General features: G+C 45.2%; 2 protein-coding genes across 3 annotated transcripts; one reads left to right on the top strand and one right to left on the bottom strand.

The window, feature by feature from the left end:
• Positions 1-245: 245 nt before the first annotated feature.
• Positions 246-3,836, bottom strand: atp5f1d (ATP synthase F1 subunit delta). Of its 2 annotated transcripts, none has more exons than XM_023797910.2 (5): positions 3,581-3,836; positions 2,276-2,429; positions 1,344-1,432; positions 641-796; positions 246-321 (listed from the first exon to the last, which is right to left on the bottom strand). In XM_023797910.2, exons 1-4 carry the CDS (start codon positions 3,698-3,700, stop codon positions 674-676), a joined length of 486 nt encoding a protein of 161 aa, XP_023653678.1. In that variant the 5' UTR covers positions 3,701-3,836; the 3' UTR covers positions 246-321; positions 641-673. The 2 variants fall into 2 exon arrangements, with proteins under 2 accessions (XP_023653678.1, XP_023653677.1); XM_023797909.2 differs by having other exon boundaries at positions 246-380; positions 3,581-3,835.
• Positions 3,837-5,108: 1,272 nt separating this feature from the next.
• LOC111836536 (CACN subunit beta associated regulatory protein) lies at positions 5,109-18,554 on the top strand. The gene is made up of 10 exons (XM_023797896.2): positions 5,109-5,222; positions 7,760-7,838; positions 10,105-10,250; positions 10,863-10,924; positions 11,004-11,166; positions 12,655-12,799; positions 13,133-13,285; positions 13,782-14,010; positions 15,239-15,392; positions 15,706-18,554. The coding sequence occupies exons 2-10, from the start codon at positions 7,791-7,793 to the stop codon at positions 17,033-17,035; spliced, it is 2,430 nt and encodes an 809-aa protein (XP_023653664.2). The 5' UTR covers positions 5,109-5,222; positions 7,760-7,790; the 3' UTR covers positions 17,036-18,554.
• The last annotated feature ends 288 nt before the right edge of the window (positions 18,555-18,842 follow it).

Raw genomic sequence — 18,842 nt, 5'->3', positions numbered from 1 at the left:
GAACAGATGACAAATCTTAGCTACACAAATAATGAGAAGGGAAGGAAACTCTCCGAAGCGTACCAATATAAAAAAAGGTACTTTACCGACACCTTCTGGAAAGCAAGTGAACTATTATTTCTGGCAGAGACAGATGTCAGTTCTGTTTGATGGAGCAGTTACTGATGGAGCAGGGAGGGAAAGAAACCCACAATCTGACCCAAGGAATATGAAAAAAGAAAACACACACTGACAGGGCACAGAAGTGTTATTCCAAATAAATTTATTGGTAATTTCATCCACTGTACAAAGCACAGGTGTCTTGCGCTTAAAGAATTGAATCTGCAGGGATGGAGACAGACGGTTTTCAGTCACTCCTTCACGCCAGTATAACAGAGTACCTAAGAAATACGTCACTGGTCAGTACACAATATTTCTTACGGAGCTGATTCCATCTCACTAGAGAAACAACTGTTCTTGGGAAGATAAAGAAGCCATTTATATTAAGAAGAGCGCTGATACAATAATACAGCAACAGGCAGGAATGACTTTTAGATCAAGCAAGGCTAGTTTTAAAAAAATAAATAAATCAATAAACTGAAAACACTTGAGCAGACCATTATAATGTAAACAGGTGGTGGAGTATGAGCATGATTCTCACCTGGAGGTACCAACAGAGGCACTTACGGAGGCACTACTCCAGGGCCTTGACGATGGCCTCGTTGGCCTCTATGCTGATTTGTACCTCCGCCCTGGACACCTCGTCCGTGGCTGTCCCGAGGTCAACCTGGGCCCTCTCAAGGTTCGCTTTGGCCGTCTAGGAAAAGCAGCATTAGCCTTTAACTCCAAAATACTACAAGTACGCTAGTATTAGCAAACAAAATGCCTCAGAGCATGGGCAAGTCTCAATTTGTGAATTTGCATCTCTTTTCAAATAACCTCTTAGGCGGAATATAGACAAATCTACAAAATCTACCAGTTAGAAAAACACAGCAGGTTTATGGATGTGACATCAAAGGAACCTTGGCATAGAATTGACCTATGAGAGATTTAACACAAGTTTGAAGCCTGTTTCATAAATAAAAAGAGGCATTTGCCCATGACTGGACAGATAGAGGTGAAAGTTCCCATGACAGCCTCATTCTGCAAGAACGACGACATCAGCATAAATCGAAGAGTATCGTTGCTTACATGCTCTAAAGCAGGGTTCCCAAATTCCAGTTCTGAAGGCCCAGAATCCAACCCAGTTTGCTGATTTCTCTGCTCAAACACATCTTAATCAGCTAATTATAAGGTTAAGTAAGTGTGTTTGAACCAGAAAATCCACAAACCGGGTTGGATTCTCTGAAGAGAGCAGGACTCACCGCCAGGTCCAGGCTGTCGAGGGTTACGGCTTCTTCGGCCAGTAGTTGCACGGATGAGTCCGCATTGACTGTGACAGAACCGCTGCTCACTGAGAAACAGAGGCACCCTTACTGACCGCAGTGTGTTGATAAGCAAGATTAAGAAAGGGCATCACTGACTATGGTCAACATTTAAATCTCTCAGTATGTCTGTGCCTTGTACGAAATTATCTTTCAATCCACACTGCATCACAGAAACTAAGTCAACACTTTTAAGAAAATCGTATGACCACAGCAGGGCAGTACAATGCTTAAATACTGCTCAATTTCTAATTAAACCAACAGGAAATACTCTATTCACCATCACTGCCACACAAGTTACACTTGGAAAACAATCGCACCGTTTGTATTACTGCTTTATCCATCCAGAAACAGCCCCATTAATTTTATGCAAGAAATGGTGTATTCTGATTATGGACAGTCAGATTTCTCAAAAACCAAACAGAAATGAAAGCACTGCATAGCTCAGCACGGTATATTTCATGCACATCATTTACAAGAAAGGCTACAAAATAACATTAAAATGATAGCGTTAAACTAAGAGCGCTCCATAAGGGTCAATGGAAACAGGTTACTACAGTAGGATGTGAAATATCAAATTTCCATCTATCAATTGTCTATATCCACTTGTCTTATTCAGGATTGTGGGATTCCAGAGCATTCACACGTATGGGGAATTTGACGACTGCAATTAACCGCAGCATGTCTTAGGACACGGGGAGAACATGCAAACTCCACACAGAGGGAACCCTGGCGGAGATTCGAACCCGGCTCCCAGAGGTGAGAGGCAACAGTGCTAACCACTGCGCTACAACAGTGCTAACCAAACACCAAATTTAAGTAAGAAAATAATGAGGCCAGACAACATAAGGTGTTAAAACAGGGCTTCTCACCGAAATACTTTGCAGAAGAACCATCTTCATTGAAGACAGTGACCACACCAGGCCGCAGGACCTGCAGCGTGGGCACGTGAGCAGGAAGGATCCCGAAGGCGCCGGTCAGCGTGGGCACGTCGATCTGCTTCACGTTTGCCTCCTTATAGAACACCTACAAGCACCAGTAAGCAGTCACTGGTCAGCGCCATGCAGACACACGTACACGTAAATGTACCATCTGATTAATCAACACTGAGAACTGAGGTGAAATCAGTTTTAGGTTGGATATTCGACAGATATTCAGATCTACACTCTCCAGACCTAGCGGCGGTATTTCATTCACGCTAGCCGGTATTAGGGGTCATTCCACAGCCTCGCAGATGATAGCTGCTGTGTCCTGCGAGTCTCACGTAGTACAATAATTTGGACATGATTTTGGATCACTGGCTCCCACAGCCTAGAAGCTATGGGGGAACAAATACAATAAACGGTTAAAATGAATAAAAGTTGCTGTGCCCGGTGTGTCTCAGGTAATTCTACAATCTGCACCCATTTTGGAGTCTCTGGATCCCGTGGCATGGAAGTTATTCATCGACGGTCCCTAAATTAGCGGTAAGCTATCATCTGGCCGCTTTATGCCGTCTTGCATGAGTGAAACACCGCCGCTGGGTCTGGAGAGTGTGGATCTGATTATCTGTTGAATATCCAACCTAAAGCTGATTTCACCTCGGCAAAGTTTACACACACAAAGCTGCCAACTGTATGGTGACATAACGTCAACCTTTCTTGTCGCCCCGTTTTAATTGGGGGTTGCAGTCAATAACTATCTATTTGAACTGATGAGAAATGTCAACATCATATTAATAGTTGCAACGGTAATTAAGACAGCAATGCATCTAATTTAGCATATTTTCCAAATCTCGCTAAAGGCTAGAGGAAACCACTCGGCTAACAGCTAAGATTTAGCAGGCCTATCTGGCACTTGCACCTTTGTCGATCCAGCGATCCGAACAACATAAATCTGGCAGATGTATTAAACAATTATAAAACGTTTAATCTACAATTAAATGTTAAATACAGATTTAACACATTTCCTTAACCGTACAAAAACTGAGGTTAGACAACATATCACGCTAGCTAGCATGCTAAGAGATTCTAATGCCAATGTCATTGGATTCATTTATCCACATCCCGTTAATATTTCAATGAAATGTTGAATGACATTTAGCAACTCCTCAAACAGATTATTAGATAAGATAAACCAGCAGCCCAGGTATTTTTTTTGTAGGCCATAGTCGCAGCGGTTATCCCCGGGCTCTTTACCTCGGTCGGCGAGGCAAACGTGAAGGACATCTGGGACGTTGCAGACGGCGGGTCGGCGTACCACCGTGTTTGACGCAGAACTGGAAATGCGCGACGAACAAGAGACCGAGCTGCAAACATGTTGCTTAAATCTGCACGTATTTAAGAGATGTTAAAAAACACACTTTCAACCGGCAACCTACACCTTCATTCAGGTCCACCAAGCGGCGTGCCACTAAAAGGGCAAGCGAGACAAGGGCAGGATCCACCCCCACGACGCAAATTCCGCAAAGGACCATGGGAAATGAAGTCAATTGAACTGCAGGCTCTCTCTGACACTGGTGTCCCTAAATTGACCACAGAATGTAACTGTGAGCGCACTGAGACGGTCTGGCATCTCGTTTGGGGTATCTCCCCTGTTTTGTGACTTGTGTTGCCTGGGACAGGTATCTGTACTGAATAAGAGATTGGAATATGGATGGATTGATTTATCCAGGCTTACAGTATATTCATTAAAATTTTACGTCTAAAATAATGTACAATATCCACGACAGAAATTACAGAATTAATTGTTGCAAAATCACCAACTTGCTAAATATTCTTCACTATTTCAAATTGCATATCTAACCGAGAGGTGGCGCAGTCAGAGTGTCAAATAAAGAATGCGTATTAGCATGTGTTACGGCATAGGATAATTTTAACTTTACACATAACTATATCGAAGATCGAAACATCCACGCGCATCACACCTTTTTATATATAACTATACCATAAAAAATACGTGGCACATCCAGACCAGCAAGACTAACAGACACAGACACACATATATGTGTGCCTATTTTACCGTATCATATATGTTTTACCCCTTTTATAAGTATGATTCTACAAAGGCAACTTTTGCATAAACCTCCGACTTGAGGATACGCAATGACGAGAGTGCAATGACGGTGGAGAGGTCATAAAACCGATTGTCTTGTAGTTGTTTAGCCGCGACAAAATTTAATAAAAAAATCATATACCGATATTCTAGTTCTGTACGTCTCATCAATTCAGTGTCCAGCAAATACAACCAGCAACATTTTTTTAATTCTCGGATTGAATATAGTATAAATAAAAATGTAAAAAACGGTTTTAAAAATCGCTCCGTTGACAAATGATTAGCAAAATTGTAACAAAGGGGTATTAAGGGACCTTGGACAAGGTGCCGATCATACGACCTTGGAAACCTTGTACACTTTAAGAAAGCTTTGGATTTTTTTTTGCATGTGCCTCAGTCGTCAGTGATATATTATACTTTTTAATTAGGTACAAAATAATTTTTGTAAATTTATCTGTCTTAAAAACATCAAATCGAATGATGAAGCTTGCGGTATTTATAAAACATCACTAAGTCGTGCATAACGTTGATGGTAAATTTACGCTTTTTCATCTCTGAATTTTCACGATTTCTTGGAGAAAAAAAGACTCACTTATTACCCGCTTGTACGTAACCAGCTAGTTCGTCATCGGCTACATCACATGGTGCTTTCCAGAGCGGGCTTGTGGGTGTGTCCTAACCCATAGTGTTTCATTCATAAATACCATAAGCGTTTATTTCGGAGCTGACCGATTCCATTATTTTAACACCGAATATCCCTGCATGGACCAGGTAGATTACAGTTAGGTGAGTCTTGTTCGTTCGAATCGTCTTTCTTTCAGGCATGGAATAACCTATTGTGGCTATGTGCACTGCCGAAAATATCATAACGAAATGTCTTATATGATGATGCCGTTCTTAGCTGACTCTAAACATTTACCAGCGTGTGTGAGTTGTTACACTTGCCTCTATATGTGATCTGATAAGAAACGGAAATTTGAGGGGTATCGCACTCTGCTCTGCTTTTGTAAGATGCACTTAAAAACTGGAAATATCGTAGACACGATAATAAGTTGTCCACTTCGGATCTATACTGTGCGACTCCAGCTGAGTTTTGGCAAAACGGATATCTTCCTTGACGGAAATATTATAAAATATAATTGTTCAAATAAAATAGATTTATCAGCCAGTTATCATTCACGTTGTGTGTCAGTCTCGGTGACGGTTTAAGTGATGCTACCCGAAGCACCACTGCGGTCGGATGTCACTATTCTGCTGGCGAGCAAAGGAAGCGCACATTGAGGATATGTGTAGAAATTTACGCTTTAGTTAAATGGGGCGCTGACAGTTTGTTTGGGGAGACGTAGGACGACTGTTTTATTTCGAAGTGATCTTCATTCTACGTAAATTCTCCAAACAATGTGCACCTCGACTAAGGAATAAAAATTTTCTAACTAATCGTAATCTGTGCCATATTTGTCACGTTATAAAATATGTTCCAACGAATTAAAACAAGTGCAAAACGTGATATGAAATAATAATTTTAATAGCTCCAGGCTAGCTCCGGATCATACCCGGAACAGACATATTTGACATATATCCGTTTGATTTGCTTATGTTGCTGTAGTCTATGTATAGACCAAGCATTCTACGAAGAAGACTGACAATGCACATTCTCCATATTTGGCAGTAAGAATAACCCACACTAGCTGCCAAATAATCATTACTGTGTGGCATTGCGGTTTTTCTTAGTAAAATTATATGACATTAAAATAGTACGCGTTATTTTATATTTTTAAAGTGGTCCGAAAGTTACCCACGCTTCAGACTGTATAAGTACTCCAGCATTAGGTAAGGCAGGTATATATAGTCGTTTATGTACTAACATATTATTCATTATTTGGTCATAAAAATTGGCAGTGACTCTTTAAAGTATTGTCGTTTCATATTTATTACAGTGAGCGGTATAGATAACGATCACTGATGCACGGCGGTAATATAAAAGTCTTTAATAGCCTAAACAAATAATTGTACAATTAGACTTGTAATTGATTTAATAAATAAGGATAATTCAGTGCAAACATGAAAGGGAAATCTCATATACCCAAAAAGGACGGGATCTTGATCTATCGCAATAAATTAATAATAGTAACTCACACGTCGGTTCAGACGTATGTTTCTTATCACTCAAGCCTTTTAAAGTTACGGCACCGAAACTTGCGATTTGGAATATGCGTGTATATACAACTGATCAAATGCTTTCAATGCGATGTTTGTGATAAAGATTATGCAGCCAGGTGTGTACCGTCATCTGAATGTTTTTATTTATCTGGTGATTTACATACTGTACCCCCAGGGCAGCATTAAAAACCGGCCCTCGACTTTTGCAAACACATACCCACGATGAATTTTGCTGGGGGGTGGGGTGGTGGTCCCCACGATCCCGCGACAAATTACTAAAACGACGAACAACAATCAATATTTTAAGATGTATTCAAATTCTTAAAGTTTTAATATTTCGTAGCGCTTCCCATAAATATGTCAAGCTGGGCCATGCATTTCCCTTTTCTGTAAAAATTTGTCTGTAGATTTGTAACCTCTTCCTGATGTATCTTAAATCCGAAAACTGCCGAAAAAAGAAAACGATCCAGTCCTATACGTGGGTTGTAGAAGAACTAATTGATTCGTAGTGTGGGCTTTAAACAGTACGATTTAAATGTAAGGAAATCGAGTCTGGTTTAGTTAATGTAAAAATAGGGTTCTGGGTGACTGCAGGTGAACGTGCTACGCCCGGGGTAATGCCGAGATGGGAATGGCGCGTGCCAATGGGCGGAAACAGTCACGACGCCGCCTCGAGCCATCATTGCACGAGCAGTACACAGTGCAAATGTCTAAATCCAAGTTTTTAAAAACCTTAGTTCTGCAAGGTTAATTCATCTGTATAAACATTAATCCATAACCCAATACGGTTCAGAGTCCATTTATTTGATGTCTCAAAACCCATTAACTGCAGAGTCAAACTTGCTGTGAAATCAGGAAACAAAATAATTTGGATGTAAATATTATATAGTATAAGTTGTAATAAAAATATGAAGTCCAGATTGCTGCAGTTCCATTCAAACAAGCTGAATTTGATATAGTCTGGCCGGCATAATGGCCTGTCGGTCTGGTGTGATGGACGACGTCTATTGGATATCAGGAAATTTTGCAGCATTTGTTGTAATGATTCCTAGCAGCAGAGGGGGACACATGGGCAGCTCTGAGCACGCTGGCGTTGTCCTTGAACTTTGCGAGATGCTGAGTCTTTGCTCTCCTTCCTCATTGTCACCCCCCCCTCTCTTCAGGGGGACAGTCTCACCCTTTCTTGCCTGGACCATGAGCAATGAGTCAACCTTGGTGAAAAACCTAACTGACGACGCCACTGTAAGAGACCCGCCTTGCTGCTTCTCTGGCCCCAGCACTTAGGCCTGGTGTGTGTGTGTGTGTTGGGGGGCGGTTTAAGGCTGGGATTCCATCCCAGTGTTCTGTGGATCGAATATGGATGAGGATTTTCTCACCAGTCTTTCACTTCAGGGTGCATCTAAGGTGAAAAATAAAAATTAAATTAAAACAGCAACACGTGGGCTGCATGGACACAGGGACACGGCCAAGACACTTTTGTGACTTCGTGTAACATCGCTGTCATTATTTTCCGCCACACACTCAGATCATAGGGATACAATGGGCTGCCATAATAGACACCTGTTGTGGTTTCAATAGCAGTGCTCATGTTTACATTTGTATGTATTCATTTGGCTGATCCTCTCATCCAGAGCTACATTTATTATTTATTTGCTGATTATTTCCTCCATAGTAACTTTGGCGGCAAAGTATTTCAGCCATTTCTAAAGTAAAGTCAGATATTTACTGAAGCAATTCAGTATAAATGACAAATTCCCAGCTTGAGACTTGAACCTGAATTACTTTTGTAATTCAGAGATAAAGATAGATGGCACCAGTGCCAGATAGGAGTCTCTGGTCCTGCAGCGCAATAGTCAAAAACCCGGGGCAACCTGGGGTTCTTGAAAGTAACCGAGAGAGAAGGCGGACAGCTCACTTTTGGATATTATTAATCTGATCATTACAGCTTAAGTTTTCAGGTAGAGTTAAACCTACAGATACACCAAACAGGTCCCTCCTTGACAACAGTGTGAAATGTGTATTTAATATTTTTTTTGGACATATCTGTTAGCCAAACACAGTAGTGACGATCGACAGATGCTTTGGTAAACAGAATATTTTGTTGATTTGCAGTTTCCTATTATGCTTGCACCTAGGAGACGGAGCATCCTGTCACGGGAGCTGGTCCTCTGCTGGTTTCCCATCATGCCTTTCGGTTGAAGCTTCTTTCAGTGGCCGCTGTCTTTAATTGTGGAAAACATTTCTCACCTGCCACAAATTAAATATAGTAACACGCTCCCTTGGAGTCAATGGTTGAGAACACAAGACACCAGAGAATAGAAGGTGTGCAGGTTGACTGTGGCCAATTAACCACTGCTAACTTTTATAGGCCGGAGTTTAAAATGACCGGGATTAGACATACGATCCAGCTGCTTTGGCATCGGCTGGGATTGTAATTCCCCTGTGTCTTTGAGATGAGCGATTGATACAATTTTTATTAACTGAAGCTTAATGAAACGTAGATCAATGAGCACAACGAGAAACGGCCACACAAACAACAACAACACAACAAAGCAGAGGCGGACATTTCAGGTCCAGAAAGTAAAAATCCAAACTAGGATTTTGTCTCAACGAACCAGTTGAGAATAAAGAGTCACAGTCACAGAGCACTCAACTGGTTGGTTGAAACAAAATCCTGGTTTGGATTTTTACTTTCTGGACCGGAAATGTCCGCCTCTGCAACAAACGCACAAGAAAATGCATGAAAAAAAAATATTTGAAGTAGAGGAAAGTCCCTGTTCTGTATCGGGCCAGTTAAAATCCTGATTTGGCTGAAAGATTTTTGGTATGTCCTGGTGTAAGCAGTTCATGGTAAGGCAGTCCAAAAGTTTTTAAAAATTGAATTCGCCAAGCTAGTGTGCAGGACTGATTAACGGGTGCAGTATTGTGCAAAATCTTGTCATATTGTTGTAAAGCTATGATTTTATCTTTTCAAAATATTGTAACATAGCTATTTCAAAACCATTCCTAAAGCCACCCCAGTATTTGCAGTGACCATGTGAACCTATGTATTTGTTGACTATTAGTTCACCTTCTTAGGCTAATCAACACCTCTTCACATTATCTAACCAATTAAACCCATGAGTTAATTGTGCTGGTGACGAAATTTAACAAATACATGGAATGGCTGAGGTGCCCCTGAGGAGAGGTTTGGGACCTGAAGCCGTGTTCATCTAGCCATCCAGGAAGACATCAGTAACTTTTTGGAGAAATTATTATTTTTTATTGTGAAACTGGATGTGAAACTGTTTGCAAATATTCTAAAGCTATTTTTTCTGAGCATATATACACTTATTATCCAGATAAATAGTCTTAAACATTTTTTTTGACTGCCTAATACTTTTGCAAAGTACTGTATTATTAAGGCCTTCATCCGCCCTGTGGGACTGCTTCACTTGAAGGTTCCTGTTCTCTGTAAGGTCTCTGTTAAGTTGAGCAGATTGTGTCCACCCCCCTCACCCCCCCTCAGGATCTCCCGCATGGCCCTGGCGGGCAGGATGGCTACGTCCTCCTGCTGGTTCTGCTCTGCGTCTTTGTGGGGGGGACGCTGCTGTTGCTGTCTGTCCTGCTGATCCTGTGCCGCCGCTGCTGTGAGGGGGGGCGCCGCTATTCTAGGTGAGTTGCTTTATTTACTCACGGTGCTGAGGCAGGTGTGGTGGAGAGAGAAAAGACACTTTATTGATCCCCATGGAGAAATTCTAATTTTCACCAACCCCAGCTTGCTCCCCATGACTCACCGAGGGTTAAGGGCCTTACTCAAGGGTCCACAGACATGACTTTTCCGGTTCGGACCGGCAACCTTCCAATCGCAGGCACTGAGGCTTCGCCCGCTGAGCCACATGCTGCCCCCAATGGGGCCATCTTTAGGATACACAAGCTTTAAAATTCAGAGACATCCTGGTATATCGGGTCAATTTCACGCTAACTGAGCCAATCGAGCACTCAAGTTCTGGAAACTTTCACGCAGCATGAGCCACCAGGACCAGGGCTGAAAACCGTTGCGGTTTATTAATATTTCGCTATTACTTTGTATCATTATAAACAATAGTATATCTGACCTTGGCTGCAAACCTGAATTACTCTTGCTAGCTGCAGAAGATCCAGCTGTATAATTCGCTGAAAGTGTGAAACTCCAGAGACTCCATTAAGCTCAGCCTCTATTTAAGGTCGGGTTGCGTTTGCTCTGAAAGAGTAAATAGAGCGTCATGTTCTGCTCACACCACGCAGGGCCAGTGATGATCCTGAGAAGACCAACACCACCTATGTGGAGGAATACCAGCCGGTTCCAGGTAAGCAGGTAGCTTTTGGCGTCCATGTCAGATGTTTGCATTGGACTGCCCTAAGCACCCCCTCTGTTCACCCTGACAGAGATCACCATCCGGGTGGACGAGGAGGACTGCCTGTCCTCATCCAGTGGACAGGACGTGAAGACGGAGTGCTTCCTGTCCACCGGATCAACGGGCCGCCGCGTCTCATTCAATGAGTCAGCTCTCTTCGACCATGGCAGGAAAGCGCAGGAGAAAGGCCGCAGGTCAGCCAGCGCCACGCTCCTGCCGCTCGCGAGACGAGATCAAACACTGAGGCCTTCTGACAGCTTCCCAGCTGCAGGCTGTTCCAGAGTTCGGTGAAAACTCCGATTCAGAGAAAACCTGACAATTAGTGTCAGATGTTTTGAACACAGCGTAATGTGCTGTCACATACACCTACAGCAGCTTTCCTAGGTGAAGCTCACAAATCTGCTTGATTTGATTGGCAGGTCAATATTCTGAGGCAGTTTTGTGGAAGAAAAACAAATTATTTTTGGTTGAGAAAGTTGTAAGAATAAAGAGGTCCCTGATTCTAGCATTGTGGCCCTAGAGAGGAATGCATTTGCTGGCTTAATATTTGAGGACATATTTACTTAACAGACATCTTTATTTAAAGAGATACATTACAGTTTTTACAGTTTTGCATTTATTGTTTGACTGTGTTTTTACACCTTGTAACACCCCGTTATGATTTTATGCCCATTGTTTGTAAATTGTTACTCTGCAAATTTTCAGAACTTCCCATGAAGGAAAACAAGGGCTCAGAACAAGGAGTGTAGGCAGAAATAAATTTTGTGAGGGGGGTTGGCAACAATGGGAGGGGCTTGCATTTCACTTCTTTAACCAATCACAGTCTTCATTGTATGACATCACCACATTAATTAAAACCAGTGTTTTCTGTGAAGGAGCAAGCTTCACAGATTTTTAAAGTATCGTTTTAATTGTATATCCCTTTTGTTAAGGGACATGTCAGAGATACAAAACATAGGAACATGCTTAGCTGCTAAGGCTGGAAGGAGCAACGTCAGGATGAGGTCTTTACTTCCTGATGATGATGATGAAGATGATGATAATCATAATGATGAAGGCTTTGACAGGCAACCTTCCCATCACAGCCTGCTGAGCCACACACACCCCTTGGCTCCATGGCTGGAAGCCTGGGGTTTAAAAATGAGAAAAAAACCGGCCAATGTAGTGATGTCATGCAATGGAGACTGTGATTGGTTAAAGAAGTGAAATGCAAGTCCCTGCCTTGTTAACCCAGGGACTTGTCGAACCCGGCAAAATCAGGATGTCCGTCAAAGGGCAGTTTCATCTGTTATCTCTTGTTTCCAAATCTGTCCTTTGACTTGTGTCTTTGTTGTTTACTGACGCTGCTATTCAGAGTGAGCTAGTTTTTCATTGTGATGTACAGTTAGTGTTGGCGAAGTTACAAAAGTAATCTATTACAGAGAGATGTGGAAAAATTCAGGTCCAGAAGGTGCAAATCCAGACCAAGCTTTTGTTTCGACCAACCAGTTGAGTATTAAGTGTCAGAGTCACAGAATATGAAACTGGTCGGTTGAAACAAAACCTTGGTCTGGATTTGTACTTTCTGGATCTGAACTTTCCACATCTCTCTGTGATAGATTTCTTTTGTGCACAATCATGCAATTGCAGTAAAAAATTCTGATTCTGACTCTGAAAATAGGTTCCCTCTCCCCCCACATCAGGTACACACTCACCGAGGGAGACTTTCATCACCTGAAGAATGCCCGCCTCACTAACCTCCACCTGCCCCCCCCTGCCCTGAAGATCCTCACCATCCCCGAGTCCCCCGAACAGCCTTCCTCCAAACCCAAACTCTCCATCTTCCAGGTAATGAAAACAAAGGCCAGTTTGGAAAACCTGGGCCAGCGTCACGGTGCCCTGATAGCACCGAGTGAGCAAATCAAGGCTTCGCAAGAAGCACTAAATTAAATTAGCATCTGAAATCAGATTTAAATCAGGCAACAAATAAGAATGTTTTTGGGAACTGGTGTGTATGCAGTTTAAAATGTCTGTCAGCTATTCGTGAGCAGGGGATTTTCCCCCCGCGAATGGCCTCTTTCCAGATGACCTTGGTTGCTGTGATGTGGATTTCCTTCACTTAGCTTAGCTTCGGCGCTATCTGCCGGCTGCCAAGGCCTGACTTTGCCCGTGCATCCCCAGCCCCCGGTGCGTGTGCCGCCCCAGACCGCCATGGCCAAGGTGGGCCTCGGCACGTGCTCCGGCCTCCCGGGGGATGCCTTAAACTCCACTGCGGATGCTGACTTTGACGAGAGCTTCCCCATTCCCGACCTCCGGCTGCCCCATTCCCGCTCAGTGAGTTCACGCGACCATAGTAATAGCAAAAGCACTGTACCGCTTACAGGGACGGAACAGCTAGCTGGATAAACATGCTGTGGTGGTTCTAAATGGTTTATTTCAGCCATGGGTTCCCTGTAGGATTTTGGCAAGCTTTTAAGAACTTGTTGGCTCTCTTTTCTGTTTATCAGAATGAATGTTGCCAGCTACATCATGGAGGTCCTTAAACCTGAGAGTTCAAAGGGTCCTGTTAATAATAAAAGGCGTACATTGTAATGCACATCACTTTGTGTAGCTAAGAACATAGAAAAAGTATATAGACTAGAAGTGACAGTCCTTGTTACTCTGTGTTGAAAGAGTGACAGAATGGAGTGTAGGGCATCTGGGTCAGCCTGTCTATGTTAGTGAAAGCAGAGTTTTGAGGGAACTGGTGGCGGGGGGGGGGGGGGGGGGGCGGCACAGAAACTGCCCCTTCCCCCACTACCCAGAATCCTCTGCTCTAAAAATGCTGCAGATTGACATCATGGAAGCACAGGAGTGGAATGGGAGCAGTCCGGGGATCGGCGTCACCGCTGATGGAACGACGGGCGCCATGGCGACTGCAGCATCTAGCCAAGGCACTGTGCTGCAGATCTTCACCAAGCTGCGCCGCCACGCCAGCCTGGAGGGCATCAGCCCCTACTTCAGGATCAAGAAGTGGAAGTTTGACAGCATCCAGCGAGCCTCCAGCCTGGACGTGCGAGGTGGGCGTCTGTCGGGGTGCTGTGGCTATGCAAGCTAACACGCTACGCTAACAAGCTACGCTAACACGCTACGCTAACAAGCTACGCTAACACGCTACGCTAACACACATGTGACTTCAACCAAAGTGGATCACAGTTTGATGGCTGTTTTCTTGACTGGACAGTCGCTGTAACAGCTTAAGGGGTGATCAGTGGGGGATGTGAGCCAACAGCCTAATGGTTACCATACCAAATCATCAACTGCTACTTTATGAAGTACTCCGATTATTGTCTAATGAAATACATTCAAATGTATGTGGTAATCAGCAGATGAAGATTCATTCTGGAGTTTGAGCAGCGATAAGTTAATGCTTAACCAGGTGAAAGACAGATTTAGAGTTTGCTTCTGGCTGAACACCCAGCGGATCTGCTGTGTGACTCTTCTGACCATGGAGATAAATCTAAGCTGACAGGAGTTTAGCCACAAGAACATAACTGCAGAAAAAAAAGATAAATTAGGTCTGATTGTCAAAATTATCATGACAGGAAGAACTGGTTGGACCCAGTTGCCAACCTTAACCTCTTCTTTAATGATGAATGAGACATTTGGAAGAAAGTGGGATTTATCATTTCCCAGGAGGTGGTTGGTTCCGTAGTCAATGAATCTAGCATTAGGCTTATGGACGCATTACAGATGCACATGAATCTTAATCAGGTTACACTGAGTAATATCCCCTTGCTTTAGTGTAATTGAACAGAATTACTTTGCGTAATGTAAAACAGGGCTTTCTAAACAACATGGGACTGGTTCGCAAAACACATGCCCAGGAAACAGCAGATGTGGTGCCTCTCACTTTGACGGGGGCTTCTCGCCCTACCTGGCTGCTGCCATATTCCGGAACCTTCTGCATCACTGCCCGCAATGGGCGTATATCCCACTCTACCCCAATAACCCCAAAGTGGCAAAGGAAAACACTAGCAGCAGCGAGGAAATTCCATTTGGATTCCTCCGGGACACAGGAAGTGACACGCATGGAATGCACTTTCCTTTGATTGGCCAGACAGGAGAAGAGGCGGCGCCTGTTTTCTGTTCAGCACATTGCACTTGCCCCCGGTGGTGGTACAGATAAAGGATGCGGCTAATATACACCCAAAACCCCAGTCCCATGACAACTACAGATATTACACAGCTTCTTCACTTTCAGGGAGGTGCTCTGTATTTATGCCGCGGTTCTGTCTCTTTCCCCAGGATCCCCCAAGAGACACCAATTCCAGCGCCAGCGGGCAGCCAGCGAGAGCACAGACCAGGACGAGCACAGCTCACCCCACCTGGATTTCATCCAGCACATCGCCCGCGTCCAGCACCGGGCCCCCACCTCTACGCTATCACCTTCCCTCGGCAGGTACCTTTAATACCCTGGCCATCATGCTGCCTCGTGGTGCCACCCCATCCACTGGCTATGTCTCCCAGCCAATTATAATCTTTAATCTTAAGACCATCATTAGGTCATATGACCCGGACATGCTAGTGGTAACTGCCAATCAGCAAAGCGCTTTACAGCCATTGGTCGACACAAACCATGCATGTGTATGTGTGTCCTGGGAATGATCCTGAAACATGTGAAACTGCAGGTAAGCATGACTGTGCGCTAAAACCCCGCTGTGGACCGGGGGGGGGGGGTTCCTGGCAGTTAATACTGGGGTTTCCCCCTGCAGGTTAGAGGCGGGGGAGGTGGCAGCGGCCAGTAGCAACGGGGAGGCAGGAGTGAAAGCGGGGCCGTCGGAGTCCCAGGAAGAGGAGGAGCTGCTGTCCGGGGGGGGGCCATCGCACGGCTGCCAGGAGACCACCGAGCACCTGACACTGTACCGCGACATCTGGACCCTGCGCGCCTCGCTGGAGCAGTACGCCTCCTCCGAGCAAAGCAGCAACAACGACAGGGATTCGGTCCGCAGCGACGCCGGCAGCGTGAGTTCGCTGGGGGGCGGAGCCGCGGGGGGGGCTCTGGCCAGCTATCCCTCGCAGGACACTGGGGATGAGCTGGAGGTGGAGCTGCCCAGCGATGTGGGTAGGGGGGACAGGGGCCGGGTCAAGCAGGACAGCGTGGACTCGGAGCGAGGCAGCGACAGCGAGGCGGCGAGTCGCAAGCTGCTGCAGATGGACAGCGGCTACGCCTCCATCGAGGCCCCCTCACGCGCCCCGGAGGACGCGCGGCTGTTTGCGCCCCCTGGTGGCGGCAAGGGCAAGACGGCGTCGGAGAAGCGGCACTTCTTCACCAACTCGGGTCGCAAAGTCAGCGTGTGCGAGAGCTTCGAGATGCGTCTCTCTGAGGAGGAGCTGGAGGACGAGGCCGCAGCCGGGGCCACCGCAGGGGGGTGCAGCCCGGCCGACTGGTCTCCCCACGGGGAGACGTTTGGCCCTCGGGACTCGAGCCCGCTGCCCCGCTTCCGTCGGCGGGATTACAGCATCGACGAGAAGACGGACGCGCTCTTCAACGAGTTCCTGCGGCACGACCCCCAGTTTGACCAGCAGGAGTCGCCGGTGAGACAGAAACACCGCTCCCGCGTACACCTGCGCAAGCAGTGGCAGCGGACTAAGCAGTACAGCGACCCCGGCATGCGGCTCCCCGCACTGGGCATGGAGAGGCAGCGCGGCGGGCTGCGCCGGGGTGACAGCGCCACCTACCCGCTGGACGTGCGTTACCACAGCAAGCTCTCGCGGATCGTGAGCGCGGCCGACGAGGAGGGCGGCGAGGGCACCGGCGAGATACCCAGCGCGGAGGCCCAAGAGGAAAGGTCAAAGGTCAGCCCTGATGGTGGTGGAGGAGGAGCCTCTGACTCCCCTCCTCCAGCATCGGAGCAGGGCGAGCCCCCCAGGCCCGGCAGCCCCGGCACTGGCTACGGCCCGCAGATGATCGTGGCCGAGTTGACGGACAAGCTGGCCCTGGGGCTGGATGATCGGCTGTACAGGGTCCTCCAGGTGCCCAAAGGCAGCTCGGAGTGCATAGCTACTGCCGTCTCTGTGTCCCCTGACCACAGCCCAGTGTAACTCCCAGCAATGCCTTCCAGACCTTTTTTTATATTACTATATCTAACACTTTTATCCAGAGCAACTTAAAGTAGAGGGAAGGGTTCAAATTTATGTTCGCTCCCTGGGATTTGAACCCACAACCTTCCCCATAGATCAGCTACAGTCTGTACGGGGGGGAGGAGGTATAAAAAGCTAATAGGTCTGTATATAAACATTTAGTCCCTCCCCTGTCTGTGATTCAGCAGCTGAATCCTCCAACAGAGGGCCACACCTGGTCCTCAGAGCTGGATCTCGTTTCGGTCAAGTTGCAGTACAGCTACCTCCGAGACGGGGTGTTATAATGCTGAAAGGGCCTTTCCACTGCACTGACGACGCCACTGTGAATCCTGGTTCTTCTTGTCCTTAGTCTTACACCCGTGGCCCTGTGTCACAAAGGTCATTGGTCTGTATCGCTGCTGCGTCTTAACTTTTTGGTTCGTGGACAATGAAAAAATCCTGTGTTACTTTCCCTGTATGGCAAATACCTTCTGATTTTTTTTTTTTCCCCCGTTCGCTCTTTCAATCAGTCGGGACGGCGAAATGACATCAAGCCTAAGGAGTTCCGAGTTCCTACTTAAGCATCCATAATGGGAGATTTATTTAGCTAATTTTATCTAGAATTTATGAACTCCACACGTACGCACGACGCCTGATGAGTGATGCATTGTGCTTTATACGTGTATATGACGTTTGATGCATCCAAGAACCCGTCTAGTTCACAATGAAGAAATGAGATAAGGGTTTATATTTGGTTACCTCTGGAGTCTTGTAGCATGAAGCTGTCTTTCAGGTTTGCTTGAAATTTGCCTTTCATTTAGAGCAGAATGTAGAGGACCGGTGTCTTTATGAGCCTTAGTAAGCTTCTCTGTATGCAGGTGGGGTGCCATACCTCCCAGCCAGCCCGAGATCGACGGCCATGAGCAACACCTACGCCTGCTATCATTCCCCAGCGCAAATGACCAAATACGTATCTAGGAAGGTCTGTTTAGAACCTGACGTAAAGGGATTATGATAACCGGCAGCGGAATAGATCATATATGTACGTTTTAGGGTTAAGCATAAAAGGCATCTTTTTATTGAGTCAAATATTACAAGAAAATACCTCCTTGTTTTGTCTCTGCCGATATATGTCGAGATACAGATGGTATATAAACATCGGTCATCGTAAAACACGTAGCCTGTCCGACATCCGAAACATTACTGTGCAAGTCTGCATGTGACAGAGTGAAGAGTTTTAGCACAACCTACCAGGACACCATTAGATACCATTTTTATTTAAATTTTTGTATTTCAATGAAACTAGACAAATAGTCTTGGGACTGTAAGACTTTAACAAACCATACGTGAAAGTTCTCAGTGGCTAAAGCCATTATTGTGCATTATATTTTGACTGTGAAAAACATTTTCTGAATTCCTCCCAGATTTGTCGAGGGACCAACTAACGTTAATTTGTTAGATATTTTTGTTTTTGATTTGTCAATAAACATATTAACCATTACTCTGTATGACTGTAAGGAGCTTGGGTTTCTGCTACCTAATCCCCCACCCCCACAACGAAACCCTCAGAGTTTGTTTTGCTTCACCAAGTTACTGAAAAGCATTCATGACAGTCAAGAAAATCGAACATCAATTAAAGATCCAGAAGGAACTTGGCACTGGCTCTCATCGACAACCTGATTATTTGCTATAAGTTAAAAAAAAAAAAAAAAAAAGAAAAAAGAAAGAAAAGATGGGCATTATACAGTCCAAATTTCACACCCCAAAAATTTCATTCTGTGCCAGCCAC

This window comes from Paramormyrops kingsleyae, chromosome 21 (genome assembly GCF_048594095.1).
Source record: "Paramormyrops kingsleyae isolate MSU_618 chromosome 21, PKINGS_0.4, whole genome shotgun sequence".
NCBI classification, from domain to species: Eukaryota; Metazoa; Chordata; class Actinopteri; order Osteoglossiformes; family Mormyridae; genus Paramormyrops; species Paramormyrops kingsleyae.
The sequence above is the reverse complement of the archived record's forward strand: the minus strand, read 5'-3'. Positions and strand labels throughout refer to the sequence as shown.

What these genes read in the sequence shown, in the direction of transcription:
- LOC111836536 (XM_023797896.2), top strand. Translation starts at nt 7,791, where the DNA reads ATGAGCAATGAGTCAACCTTGGTGAAAAACCTAACTGACGACGCCACT. An exon ending in ACCTAACTGACGACGCCACT is followed by an intron (nt 7,839 to 10,104) that starts GTAAGAGACCCG and finishes ACCCCCCCTCAG; the next exon opens with GATCTCCCGCATGGCCCTGG. An exon ending in CTATCACCTTCCCTCGGCAG is followed by an intron (nt 15,393 to 15,705) that starts GTACCTTTAATA and finishes TTCCCCCTGCAG; the next exon opens with GTTAGAGGCGGGGGAGGTGG.
- atp5f1d (XM_023797910.2), bottom strand. Translation starts at nt 3,700, where the DNA reads ATGTTTGCAGCTCGGTCTCTTGTTCGTCGCGCATTTCCAGTTCTGCGT. An exon ending in CGTTTGCCTCGCCGACCGAG is followed by an intron (nt 2,430 to 3,580) that starts GTAAAGAGCCCG and finishes TGGTGCTTGTAG; the next exon opens with GTGTTCTATAAGGAGGCAAA. An exon ending in TCGACAGCCTGGACCTGGCG is followed by an intron (nt 797 to 1,343) that starts GTGAGTCCTGCT and finishes TGCTTTTCCTAG; the next exon opens with ACGGCCAAAGCGAACCTTGA.